This window comes from Castor canadensis, chromosome 11, assembly GCF_047511655.1.
Source record: "Castor canadensis chromosome 11, mCasCan1.hap1v2, whole genome shotgun sequence".
Taxonomy (NCBI): Eukaryota; Metazoa; Chordata; class Mammalia; order Rodentia; family Castoridae; genus Castor; species Castor canadensis.
The window spans coordinates 15319041-15332880 of NC_133396.1; the positions used below are offsets into that span (position 1 = coordinate 15319041).

Genomic DNA, 13840 nt, shown 5'->3' on the forward strand with positions numbered 1-13840 from the left:
TGGTGAGCATGCTCTTGTGACACACTCAGGCTTAGACCCTTGGTCATGCCAACTGGTTAGGAAGGTTGGAGTCAGGGTCCTGGAGTTAAAGAGAAGTTTCTTGCCATTAAATCAACTAAGGAGATCCTTGAGTATGGAGAGGTGGAGAACAATGGAAAAACTCTTGCATGCTCCAGAAACAGGGCTCAGTAGTAGGAACGGGGTCTTCGAGGTTTCCACAGGGGTGACCCTGCTTAGTGGCAGCAAGAGACTAAGGAGTGACATTTGCTTCAGATCACTGACACATTAGACCTGAAGGACATTCGAGGTCATTCAACTGTCTTCTATCCTTTGGGTTCATCCTGAGCCTGTGGCCATGAAACCTTGGAAAGATGAGATTTTTGTGATATAACTTTGTGTGTGTGCTGGAGCTGGGGGCAGGAATCCCCTTACCTTTAATCGCTTTTTTTTTCTTTTTTGTAGGACTGGGAATTCTTTTTGCTTATTTCTTTTGGCAGTGCTGGGGTTTGAACTCAGGGCCTCAGGCTTGCTAGGCAGGCACTCTTGCCACTTGAGCTACTCCACCAGCTTTTTGGCAGGACTGGGGTTTGAACTCAGGGTTTCATGCTTGCCAAGCAGGTGCTCTACCACTTGAGCTATACCACCAGTCCATTTTGCTCTGGTTATTTTGGAGATAGGGGTCTCATGAACTATTTGCCTGGGCTGGCCTTGAATCATGATCCTCCTGATCTCAGCCTCCCAAGTAACTTGAATTACCAGCATGAGTCACAGGCGTCTGGCTCTGTTTTGTTGGTTTTGGGTCATACTGGAATTGAATTCAGGCCTCAAGCTTGCTAGGCAAGTGCTCTTATCACTTGAGCAGGGGCCTCAGTCCTTTTGCTTTTTATTTTGTTGTTGGATATGCCAAGGCCTGGAGCCAAGATCCTCCTACCTTTGCCTCCCAAGTAGCTAGGACACAGGCCTGTGCCACCATGCCCAGCTGTTTTATAAAAATTTCAAAGGACTTTCAAACAAGGACTCCCCAGTCCAATCTCATCTGAGAGATAAGGAAACTGAAGCTCAGAGGCTAAGCGGCTCCTTCAAGTTTGTGCAGTTGGAATCTGGCAGAGCTGGGATGGGTACTTGGCTTTCCCTCTCCCTCTCTGCTCAGCACAGAGGTGCTCTGATGGAGGCCTGGGGCGGGGGGGGGGGGGGGAGGCTCAACATCCCTAGAGAGGACGGTTCCTGAGGACTAGTGGGGAACTGGGGAGAACTCATGCCAGTGGGGTTGGCAAAAAAATGATGATGTTACACTTGAAATTCAGATAAATGAAAAAAAATTAATATCAACAATATTCTTAACATTCCATGGGACATACTTACACTAAAAAAAAATATGTTGTTTATCTGAAAGTCAAATTGAACTGGGCATCTGACAAACCTGCCTGCCAGGGATGGCCAGGAGGCTTTGCTGGAAGCACGAAGGCACTAGACAAGGGGTTTTAATTCTTCAATGACTGGGTGTTTGAGACTCAAACTTCCTCTGGTCTGTGTAAGTCTCAGCCTGCTGATGACACCAGCTTGGTTCTCTCTGTGACTCCAGAGGCCTGGGGAGTCCTTGAAGGCTACAGGTAGCCTCTCAGAAGATGACATTTCACAGATGCATGAAGAGTAAAAATCAAATTTATTTAATACAATCCCCCCCACACACAGGATCCTGCAGGCTGTGTCACTGAGGCAGACAAGGAAGGGAATTTGGATTCATTGTACCCTCTCCACTGCAAAATGGCCACATCTTCCTTCCTGCCAAGACCTCAGGAGACCATTTCTTTAGCAAGGAATAAATTAAAAAAAATTAGTAAGAAAAATACACATTTCATTTTTCTATTAAAAATAATATTTGCTGTAGGCAACCATTTCTCCTTTTGGCCTTCAGCATGGGAAAGGAAAGATCTAGAACACAGGTTAAGAACATTCACTCTGTTTTTGAGCACTGCTCACTGTAAGCCTTGTCTTTTCAAGCTGGCATTTTCAAGGAGTTGCTCCCAAATGGCTTTGTTTTCCCACTTGTGGTGGCTGAAGTCACGGGAGGGACAGGGGAAAGGTATCTTGTCAGTGCTGTATTTCCAAAGAACAAGGACGACCCAGAACCAAAGGCCTTTGAAAGACCAAAGGAAAAGAAAAACAAAACCAAAAACTAGCCCAACACTAGACCATTCAGTAGAGTGATTAACTATTAAACAAAAACTGGTGTCTCTGGAGGAGGACACACAGAAAAGTTCTTTATCTCTGTCCAAGACAAAATATTCAAGTTTCAAAATATCCCCGTGGCCTGTTTACTCTGAGCCTCCCTCTGCTCTTCCAAATTGCAAGGATGCTCCAACTTGGGAGGAGGGCCATGTGGGCAATTGAACAGCCTCTCTGAAACTCTTTATATCTGACATGAACTTGGCAGGATGGATTAGTTAAGAACTGGTGACTTGGCCTGAGGAATTGCTGTGTTCGGTGGGAGCATGAAAATACACAGAGCTCTGGGAGTATGGGAGTCATCTGCTCTTCCTGGAATGTGGATGTCCTCCCAGGGATGTGCACCCGCCTTCGCTGTCCTAAACTCCATCAAGGGAGCCTTCCGTTCTCTGTAATGACAAGAGACGAGTTGTGGTCATAGTCTCAGGACTGAAGATCGCCCTGCTAGACAGAGATGTAAAGTGGCAGACAGCACTTCATAAAGGAACTGCAAACCTGGCAGTCACCCCCTGGGATCCCCACCCTCCCAGACAGCTCCGCTCACACTCATTTCTCCCTCCTCACCTTCCTCTATTCCTGCACACGTGTGGCACATCAGTCATCCAAGCAACTGCATCAAGTGCCCAGCAAGGTGTCCATGGTGCCACACTTACCCCCAGGGGAAGAATGGAGCCATTAGTTATGAGCATCTAGCTCCAACTCCAGCTCTGTCTCTAGCTAAAATGAGACATGCTCACTCTTCCCCTAAGTGGCCTGAGGTGACCTGTGAAAATGGTTCTCTACTCTCTTGACCCAGAAAAAAACCATGCAGATCAACAGGTTCAAGCTGAGCACTGGTGGCTCACATCTATAATCCTAGCTACTTGGAAGGCTGAGATTGGGAGGATCATGGTTCGAGGTCAGCTTGGGAAAACAGCTGGGAGACCCCATCTCCAAAATAACCAGACAAAATGGACTGGAGCTGTGGCAGAATCTATAGAGTGCCTGTGTTGCAAGTGTGAAGCCCTGAGTTCAAACACCAGTCCCAACAAAAAAATTAAATAAATAAAAAAGAGAGGTTCGAATCTTCATGTTCACTTTAAGAGGGCCTGAGAAATTGCCCAGGCCATCAGGGGTATGCCTGTTTGAAAAGCCACCAAGTATCTGAAAGCTGTCACTTCAAAGAAGCAGTGTGTGCCATCCCAGTGTTACAGTGGTGGAGTTGGTAGGTGTGCCCAGGCCAAACAGTGGGGCTGGACACAGGGTTGGTGGCCCAAAAAGAGTGCTGAATTTTTGAGCACGTGCTTAAACATGCAGAGAGTGATGCCAACTGAAGGATTTGGATGTAGATTCTCTGGTCACTGAACATATTCAGGTGAAGAAAGACCCAGGATGTGCTGCTGAGCCTACAAAGCTCATGGTCAAATTAAACCATGTGTGAGTTTCCCTACCACATCGAGCTGATCCTCACTGAAAAGGAAAATTGTTCCTAAACCAGAAGAAGAGGGTGCAGAGAAGAAAAAGATACCCCAGAAGAAACTGAAGAAACAAAACTTACAGAATGGGAATAAATTCAGCATAAAATAAATACAAATAAAGGTTAAAAAAGAGTCATAACCTCTTTAGGTCTACCTTTTTCATTTCAAAAAAATAAAGGACTCAACAAGTTGTTAAACGTAAATGTTTTAAGATGATGATTCTGCCTTAAAGGAATAAAATTCTGATATCTTTCAATGGAGATGAATCTTGAAAAAATTATGCTAAGCCAGACACAGAATAAAAAATACCATCTGATTCCACACCAAGAATGGCCCAATTTATAGAGACAGAAGGTAGAACAGTGGTTGCTAGGTGTGGAGAGAGGGGCAATTGAGAGTTAAATGTTTAACAGGAATCAAGATTTTCAGTTTGGGGCGGCAAAAAAGTTCTGGTGATGGATAGTGTAGATGGCTGCCCAGCAATGCAAATGCACCTGATGCACCTGAATTCTACTTTATTTAATTTTTTTTCAGGGCTGAGTATCAAACCAGAGCCTCACACATGCTAGGCAAGTTCTTTACCACTGAGCTGCCTATGACCCCAGCCTCTGAATTATACACTTGAAAATATTAAATGTTTAAATGGTGCATTTTAGGCTGGGTTTAGTTCACCAGTAAAGACAAAAAAGATCTTTATGCCTTCTTGAACTGATTCTAATAGCCTTGTGTTACCTACATCTACCAGTGCCTGGGCCCTTATCTGACGCCATATTCTTTTCTATGCTGAGGACGAAAGAACCTGCCCCTCAAGGGTTTTAGATTCTATCAATGATTGGAAAACAACACTTCTATGAGGTAGAGGTACAAGAAGCATTAACAAAGGGCAAAAGAAATTCAGAGGCAGTGAGAAGATCCTGGGCCCAGCGGCAAGGGGGTCATAAAACTGACCCTGGAGCATAACTCAAAGGTCAGATTTTGATAAGTGGAAAAAACCCAAGAGCTGAGCATCCTGGGAGATGCTGGAACAGGGATTCCCTGGGCAATGGAATTCCCATAAAAGCAGGACGCATCTGAGCCCACTATTCTGGGCCCTCCATGGGCATGGGACATCCTGCTACAGGTAGAATTCAGGGAGCAAGAGAAGATGTAGGGGGACTGGTGGTGTGGCTCAAGTGGTAGTGTGTTTGCATAACAAGCACAAGGCCCCAAATTTAAACCCCAGTACTGCAAAAACAAAGAAAGAGAAGAGGCAGGGATTGTCCAGAGTCTTGGCAACTGCACTGCTGGGCAGTGTCTCCATTTTGTTCTGGTCCTCCTGGTTTTGAGACTTTTGGAAACACGATGCAGAACTGAGGGACCCTAACTAGCAAGCCACGGCTCTGACTCCTTCCTTGCCAGGAGAGACCTAGGCAAGTGGGCCAAGAAAGCTGTGTGGCCCCAGAGGGCTGGAGGCCTGCCAGCACTGTTGGCTACCCTCTTACCATTTCCTCTACTTCCCCCTTGCCGGCCCTAGGGAGACATGATCCTGGGGTCTAGCCTTTCTGTAGGCTCCAGACCAAGTCCCTCCCCAAAAACGCTTCTGCGCTCCCTCTCTGAGGGCAGACAACAGTCTGGGCATTGCAATACCACAGACAGGAAGGGCTGTGCCAATATCAACAGGGCCTTGGGGATTCTGAGGTAAAGGTTAACCTGCTCACATCTGAGTACTGGGCTTGCTGAGCTTCAGTCACAGGCCAGATATCAGCCACCCAAGTTCAGCTATGCCTTGCTTCTGACCAGAGCATGGTGCAGACCCCCCTCAAAGGCCATTTTGACTCCTACACTCCTTGGGTACCCTAATTCCAACTTCTAGAAAGTTCCCCATATGAACACTTTCAATATACCAGGATGCTCATTTAATCGTCCCAATAGGTAGGTGAGGAGTTTTATTATGCTCGATTTACAGACAAGGAAACAGGTCTTGAGGAGCTAAGAAGTTTACCCAAAGTGATAAGGTTAGTAAGTGGCTAGTTAGGGGCCAGTCAAGTTTGAATGTGGGCCTCTGATTCCTAAGTTAAACCCTGGTTTTAGTGGAATCCTGCACCTTGGGTAAGCAACTACTAAGTTCCCCAAGTGTGGCAGGACCATTTTGGGGTCAAATAAAGTAAATCTCCTCATATATTAAACTGTAACATAGTAAGAGGTTTTATCATGGGGTGTGTATGTGTGTTTTCTTTTTATGTGGTGGTACTAGGGTTTGAGTTCAGGGTTTTCTGATTGCTAGGCAGGCACTCTACAGCTTGAGCCATAACTCCAGTCCTTTTTGCTTTGGTTATTTTGGAGATCGGGTCTTGGTTTTTGCCCAAGCTGATCTGGGTCTTGATCCTTTTATTTTACACCCCCTAATGTAGCTGAGATGACAGGCACCTATGACCACACCCAGCTTTTTTCCATTGAGATGGGGTCTCACAAACTCTTGCTGGGCTGGCCTGGAAGCCCAGCAATCTCAGCTTCCTGTTTAACTGGGATGACAGGCTGTATTGATTGAGATGGGGTCTCCCAAACATTTTGCCTGGGCTGGCCACAAACTGCAAGGTGGAAACCACTCTCCAGTAACCTGAACCCTGCTCCTGGGCAGGTTCCATTCTAGCCCAGCTGATTGCCAGCCCCAAAAAGGAGGGAAGGAAACTGTGACTGGCTCTCTCCACCCACCGCCCATAAGAAAGCAGGTTTTTGCCAAGATCCCAAGACTTTTGCAGGTCCAGATTCACTGCCTTTGATGAGTACAGGGTGTTCTCCTTCACATTATCTGTCTGTGTTGGCTACAAATACAATTTATAAACAAGGCAAAAATGGTAGAGGAAAAATGAAGTCAGAATGTACCATTGAAGCAAGTCAAACAATACCAAATTAGTCGTTGGCTGAGTGGCATTCTCATTGTTCAGATATTTCCTCCATATGTTTTCAGAAGCAACGGCCATTAAATAAGAGCAGAATGATTGCCACGTCTGATTTCAGGAAGGAAATCCCCTCCCATTTCCCTGCTGGGCAATTCAATTAATTTTCTCCTGACCTGCATGGCTCACTATTACGGAAACTATACCTGCTTCTTCTCTAAACAAAACCCATTCGCTTAAAGATTCAAAATTCTTTCCCAATGACTGGGGACCCCTGCGCTCCTGCCAAATGGCTTTATTATTTGAGGGGCAAGGGTAGGATCAGCCTGGTGAGTTCTCAGGAGTATCCTGGGAGCAGACTTTTGGGCCAGCTTCTGGGGAAAGGGAAAGTTTTGTCTGGCCTAGAGCGTTGAGCTTTTGTCTAGCTGGACCCTTTGGATGGAAGACAAAGTAAATAAGTCAGTCCTGCAGGGTATCTACCCTTCAGCAGCAGCCCTGAATTTATCAAAGTGGAAGAACACATTTTATCAGGGTTCTACACTGCCTATGGGACAAAGTTCTCACTCTCCCCTCTCTTGAAGCTATTACTGCTGGGACAGTAACTTCATTTCTTATCTTGGGGACAGAGCCCTGGGCTCTATTCCTGGCTCTGGATAACCTTAGGCAAGCAGTTGTTTCAATCCGGGCCTCAAAGTTGGGTGCCGGTAGCTCATACCTGCAATCCTAGTTACTCAGGAGGCAGAGATCAGGAGGACTGTGGTTCAAAGCCAGCCTGGGGAAATAGTTTGAGAGACCCTATCTTGAAAAAACCCATCATAAAAAAGGGCTGGTGGAATGGCTCAAGGTACAGACCCTGAGTTCAAATCCCAGTACCACAAAAAAAAAAAAAAAAGCCGGAACCAAAGAGGATTGTACTGGGTGGAAAGCCAGGGAGGGAGCTGTTGGCCGCTCTTGGTCCAGGTTTGCCCGAAGGAAGACTAGGTTGCAAGACACACTCACAAGAAAAGCCCAGACTGGCCAGGTGCTGGTGGCTCACACCTGTAATCCTAGCTACTCAAGAGGCAGCGATCAGGAGGATTGCAGTTCAAAACCAGCCTGGGCAAACAGTTCATGAGACTATCTCAAAAAAAAAAAAAAAAAAACCATCACAAAAAATGACTGGTGGAGTGGCTCAAAGTGTAAGTCCTGAGTTCAAACTCCAATACCACAAAAAAAAATCCAGGCCTCAGTTTCCCCATCTATAAATTGGGCTCCCTGCCCTTTCAATGCAACAGTCTCTGATTTCAGAAGTCTGGGTGGGGGTAGGCTAGAAAAAGACATTCATTTCATTCCTCTTTTCCTTAAATTGATAGCTTTCCTCCATAAAAAGAATGTCAGCGCCTTCCTGTCTGTCAAAGGCATAATGAGCTCTGTTTTATAAGAATTCAGACTTGGGAAAAAACAAAGGAAACCAGGGGCCCGCTGGAAGTGCTAGAAGAAGTCTTGCTGAAAGTTCCTCCCAGACCTTAAAGAAGCAGTTCATGAGGTGAAGTCCTCATTTCTGAAGATAGTAGCTGCCCTGTTAACTCTTGCGCTGCTGAGCGGCTCATAGAAAGGGTTAGAGTTGGAAGGCAGTGGGACACAGGTCTTTACACAATTTGAACTTGGGCCTCTACACTTCTTTTCTCTCTCCTCCTCCTCCTCCTACTTCTTCCTCTTCCTCTTCATCCTCTTCTTCCTCCTTCTTCTTTTGAGACAGGGTCTTGCTAGGTAGTTGAGGTTAATTTGGAACTCACTATGTAGCCCAGGTTGGCTCAAAGTCCTGATCCTCCTGCCTCAGCCTCCCAGAGTAGTGAAATTACAGGATTGCACAACCGTGCCCGCCCACTGACTCTGTGTCTTTCTTTTTTTGGAGGTACGGGGGGTTAAACTCAGGGCCTTGCACTTGCTAGGCAGGCACTCTACCACCTGAGTAACTCTACCAGCCCTTTTTGCACTAATTATTTTTTTAGATAGGGCTTCACTTCATGCCCAGGCTGGCCTTGAACCATGATCCTCTTGATCTCAGCCTCCCAAATAGGATTATAGGTTTGAACCACTATGCCTGGCTATTTCTTGTTAAATGAGCCATAAGTGCCTAGATTCCCAGTCTAGGGTTCCTTATCTATTTGGGCTGAGAAATAATGATGCAAACAGTGAGAGAAAACATTCAGAATCAGCATAGCCCAGGCTAGTCAGAAAGGCCCGGGACTCCTGGTCTTAGACTATGTCAATACAAGGAAGAGGAGAGATCAGTGAGGAGGAGATCCTGGGAGAGTCAGGAAATAGTTTGATGCTTCATGAAGCATTTTTAAAAAATCATGGATTTAGAGTTGGGGATGTATCTTGGTGGTTAAGTGTTTGTCTAGCATGCACGAGGCCCTGGGTTTGATCCCCGTACTGAAAACAAACAAACAAACATGTATATGAAATATGTACTTACAGAATATCTGTTTTCCATGAAATCTGCAAAATAAAAGATAACATGGCTGTGAGCAATGCATGCAGAGAGCACAGAGCTGCTCCCCTACTAGGTCTGAGGGGCTGGAGTAGGTCAAGGAAAGAGGAAGGGGACAATGACACAGGCCACATGCTGACCTGGTGCTCAGGTGTATGGCTCCTTTAAACATAGACAGGTTCCTGGGGGCCCTGTAGTGCTATGCACCTGGTATTTGACATTTTAAACAGTTTTTTGAAAAAAATGTTTAGCACATGTTTTTTAGGAAAATATTGAGAACAACAGCAAAGTAGAAAGTAGCAAAAAAATAATCTCTGGCCTTTGTAATCTCAATTACAAAGTATATGATATTTTTTGTCCAGTCTTTGTAAGCATTTTCTGGTACCTTGGTAAACATAATTGCTAAAGCAGCTATCCTGTAATTGGTCTGCAACTGTTCACTTAACCAGATCTTTACTTTAAAAAGTTAGGTTCTAGCTAAAAAATTAGTGAGACTCCATCTCAACAAAAAAGCTAGTTGTGACATGTGCCTCTATAATCACAGCTACACAGGAGACTGTAGGTAGGAGGATCACAGTTCAGGCTGGCCTAAGCAAAAAAACACGAGACCCTATCTGAAAAATAACTAAAGCTAAAAGGGCCGGGGGCATGGCTCAAGTGGTAGAGCACCTGCCTAGCAAGCAGAGGGCCCTGAGTTCAAATTCCAATGCCACCGAATAAATATATACATAGGTAGATTAAAAAAAAAAGTTAGATTCTTTTTAGATTTTTGTTATTTTAAATAATGCCTCCAGCATCCTCTTTGGGAATAAAGCTATTTCCATATCTCATTCTGTTTTGTCTACCCCTTCCCAGGGTTCGGGACCAACTGAGCAAGTCTCTTTTGTCTGCAGGGCAGGGCTGCCACCTAAACTTCCCCAGGGATGTCTCATCTCAAGTCTTCTGGAGCCCACGTCAGGGTTTTGCCAGAGTGCATGCTGTGACTTGCTGGCCCTGCCAGGCCAGATCACACAGATGGCCCAGATGAAATGTCAAGAAGAGGAGAGAGGGGGTGACAAGAGCCAGCGAGGACAGGAAGCTGTGTGTGGAGGGTGAGTGGTCACCGTCTGCGTTAAGGAGAGTGGTTTTCACTACAAGGGGTTGACTAGGGGAATGGTTTGCTCCTTTAGGTGGGACCAGGCCCCCACTCACACCAGAGTTTCTGGGTGGTCAGACACCCGGAGCCTACTGTGGACACAGACTTGAAGACAGAGTAGCAATGGGGATGCCACCTGCTGCTGGGGAAGACTGGGAGAGATGTGGGGGTTAGGTGGGCGCTGCTTTTGAAAGCGGGGGAGCCAATGGTGAGCGAGCTATAACCCCACTCCAGGTCCTCAAACTTACTCCAGAAAAGCGCTCCAACAGCTCCACTTTATGTCCATCCCTAAGCTTGAACCCAGTCCCCGCTGGACCGTGGGCAGTTTCGGGGCCCATCTCACAGCAGGAGCACAGTGCTTCTGTCTCTGCAATTTAAAGCTCTCTCATCTCCGTACGGCTACCTTGCCCTCCAGCCCTGACTTATCACACTGCTTTACATCTCCCTTCTAGAAGGACAGGAGCAGCGGTTTCTAAGAGGCGGATAGCAATGGCTAGGTGTCTGAGTCAGCCCAGCCACAAGGTGGAGCCATTGTGTTGCTCTCCACACACTGGGTGAGGCCATGGGCAGCACCTCCCGGCCCAGGTCTGACCTGGGAGGACCCAAAGGACCCCAAACTCTGCCTCTCTCACATCCCCAAGGGCTCTGGAGCCAGTCACGGGGAAAGCGTCACAGGGCTGTGTCTCCTAAGGCAATCTGAGCACAAAATGCTAAAAACGCAAACACACTGAAAATAACGATAGAAATACTAGTCTATGCCCACTTGTAGCGCTTGTTTCTTTTCGGTAATACATCAACCGCCATAAAAGCAGAATTTAGGGGGTAGCATCCACATTTTTGGCAGGGAGTCCTTTTTTACCATCTTGCATGCTGAGAAAGGGTGACAATGCCACTGGCCCAGCTGGCTCTGGGCCTCGCAGGATGGGTGGGAGTTGACTGTCAAGTGCTTTCTCCCCTGGACGTGCCTAGAAGCCTCTTGTTCTTTGTTTTTTCTCTTTTTAGTGTGCAAACAAGAGAAATTTATTGCTTACAGTTCCGAAGGCTGGAAAATCTGAAATGAAGGCACTCACAAATTCAGTGTCTAGCGAGGGCCCTGACCTTCATAGATGGCACTTTCTTGCTGAGAAACCACTTTTTCTTTGTTCTTTCTTGATGACCATTTCTTTGTAACTGTCCAGCCACTCTTTAATATTGGGTAGCATGTCTGAATTCCAGGCAAAGAGAAGGCAGGAGTGGAAGGCACAGTGAGCTGATATTCAGATGGGGAGAGGGACCCCAGCTGACTCATGGTGCCTAGATCAAGACTTGGTATCTCCTCCAGGCCAGGGGTATGGGAGGGAAGGGTCCAGGTCACTTCCCAAGGTGGGCACAGGGAAAGCAAGAGCTGGCATGGAAGTGTCTCCTTTTGGAGAGCTGCAGAAGGCAAGGTCCTCTAAGTCAGGGTTTCTCAATGTTGGTCCTGCAGACGTTTTGGGTGGAATAATTCTTTGTGACAGAGGCCATGAAATGCACTATAAGATGTTTAGCAGTGTCCCTGGCCTCCCTGACCAAATGGAGCAGCACTGCCCCCCCCCAAAGTTGTGACAACCAAAAATGTCTCCAGAGCTGGGGATGTAGCTCAGTGGTAGAGCACTTGCCTAGCATGCATGAGGTGAGAAGAAGAAGGAGAAGAAGGAAAAGAAGAAAAAAGAGGAGGAGGGAGGAGAAAGAGGAGGGGGAAGAGGAGAACCACCCACACCCACCCACACACACACACACACACACACACACACACACACACACACCCCTCAGGGGTGTAACAGTAAGAGTTAAATGGGTTCTAGTTAAGTGCTAGAGAGAAATATACCAAATTGTAATCTGGGCTGCTTTCTGGTCACTTCGTACCACCTGCACACTGCTTACTAAGACATATGTACACAGATGTAGCTCCCCTCTTCTGGTAAACCAAATTATAACCCCCTTGCTGACTGGGATTTGCAAAATCCTAACCTTAGGCAAATCCCTTGAAAGGGAAATTAACTTTCAAAAACCTCAAGTACTAAACTTACAAATCTGAACTATTAGGAAAGCCTGGGGATGTAGCTTAGTGATAGAGTGGGTGCTCAGGTCTGGGTTCCATCCCGAGCACCACTGAATAAACAAACAAACAGGAGAAAATATCAGCACGACCCCATTCCCCTCAGACAGCCCAAGGTTACTGAAGGGCAAATGCCCTTCAAGCCAGTGCTTGCTCTCTTCTTAGGCCTCTCTCAATTTGGTGTCTTTCTTATTTACTTTCCTAGTTCTGAGATTCCCTCTTCTCCCTTCTTGAACAGTCAGGGCACATGTCCCATGTAGCAGCTGGAAAGGGAAAAAAGCTCAAAGATCTGGAAGTTCCCTTGCCTCAGAGTTAATTGCTGGGACCAGAAGACGTAAGCTTATCTATGTCCGTACATATGAGGCTTCACATACAGTAGCAGACTCATACAACCTTGGCCATGACCCAGAGGGAACCACTGAATGCTTGAGTTGGAAGTGATGCCACCTGACCACCTCAGTCCTTCCCTCTGAGAGCACCTGAGGGGCTCACCCTTCACCACACTAGTCCCAGAGGCATTTTATTGAGAACTGATGAGAGAACTGATGCCTGAGGGGAAGTGAGTCCAAGTCATGTAACCCCATAAGACCAAAGCCGAGGCCACACCCAGGACTGCATCTCCCACTTAGGGTGCTTTCCATTAGGCTCACAGCACAAAGAACCATGCAGTGTGGACTGCAGCCAACATGAACGCTGCAGAAACACAGCAAGCTCGCAACTGAGAGCCAGGACTTAGCTCAGATTTGTGGGCAATTTTCAGCTTAGGAGTAAAATACCTATGGACTCTTAGAGAAGCTGGGACGGGTTAAGGATTAGAGGTGGTTCCAAGAGAACAAGGAACTAACTTCTAGAAGTGACTGGCTCCCCAGGCAGCTCCAACATGTTAAGTTGGACGGGTCTGGAGGGACCAAGGCTCCACTTCCAAATGCCAAGCCTTAAGACTCTCTGGGTGTTATGGGTGGAAGGGAACTTAAGATCATCGGTTGGGTTACCTCATTTGACAGATGGAAGAGCTGAATGTGGCCACTTTCACAGACATCAGAATGGCTGGCAGTTGCTAGCCATAGGGAGGGGAGGTCAGCATTGTTGGTTAAAGGGTACAGAGGCTCAGTTCTGAAAGATGAAAAGTTCTGGGGATGGATGGTGGTGATGGTGGCTGCCCAATAATATAAGTGACCACTGAACTGTATACTTGCAAATGGTTAAAATGACCACTGTTATATATTTTACAGTAATGAATAATAATACTAATATTCATCATCATTATTATCATTATTATCAAAAGGTAAGCTAAGCCTAAAGCCAACACTGCAAAGACAGTCACCTCCCCCATAGAGACTCCTATCTCTTTGGTGCCCCCTAAAAGTCCCTCCAGGGCCCCACCCTGGGGCTGCTCGTTGGAGGCAGGCCTGCCCATGCCCTTTTGCTTATCTAGGGGAGAGGCTTTCCTTTGGATCAACCAGGGGAAAGGGGGCTTAACAGCCAGAGCTATGCCCTGTGAGCCATTTCCCAAAATAGCATTGAGGCCACTGGCTGGAGGAAAGTGTGGAATGAGGAAAGGGGATATTAGCTAAGGTTTGCTCTGCACCCAGC

The 13840-nt window shown here is 46.6% G+C and overlaps 1 protein-coding gene across 10 annotated transcripts in view; it reads right to left on the reverse strand.

The window, feature by feature from the left end:
• Positions 1–1646: 1646 nt before the first annotated feature.
• Pecam1 (platelet and endothelial cell adhesion molecule 1) overlaps positions 1647–13840 on the reverse strand; it is a 54824-nt gene continuing 42630 nt past the window's right edge. For 7 of the 10 annotated variants that reach the window (XM_074045442.1, XM_074045438.1, XM_074045439.1 and 4 more), the window contains 2 exons: positions 9021–9043; positions 1647–2615 (listed from right to left, as the gene is read on the reverse strand). In XM_074045442.1, coding sequence (XP_073901543.1) covers positions 2586–2615; positions 9021–9043 — 53 coding nt within the window. In that variant the 3' untranslated portion in view covers positions 1647–2585. The remainder of the gene's footprint in view (positions 2616–9020; positions 9044–13840) is intronic. The other 3 variants (XM_074045444.1, XM_074045440.1, XM_074045437.1) reach the window with 1 other exon arrangement.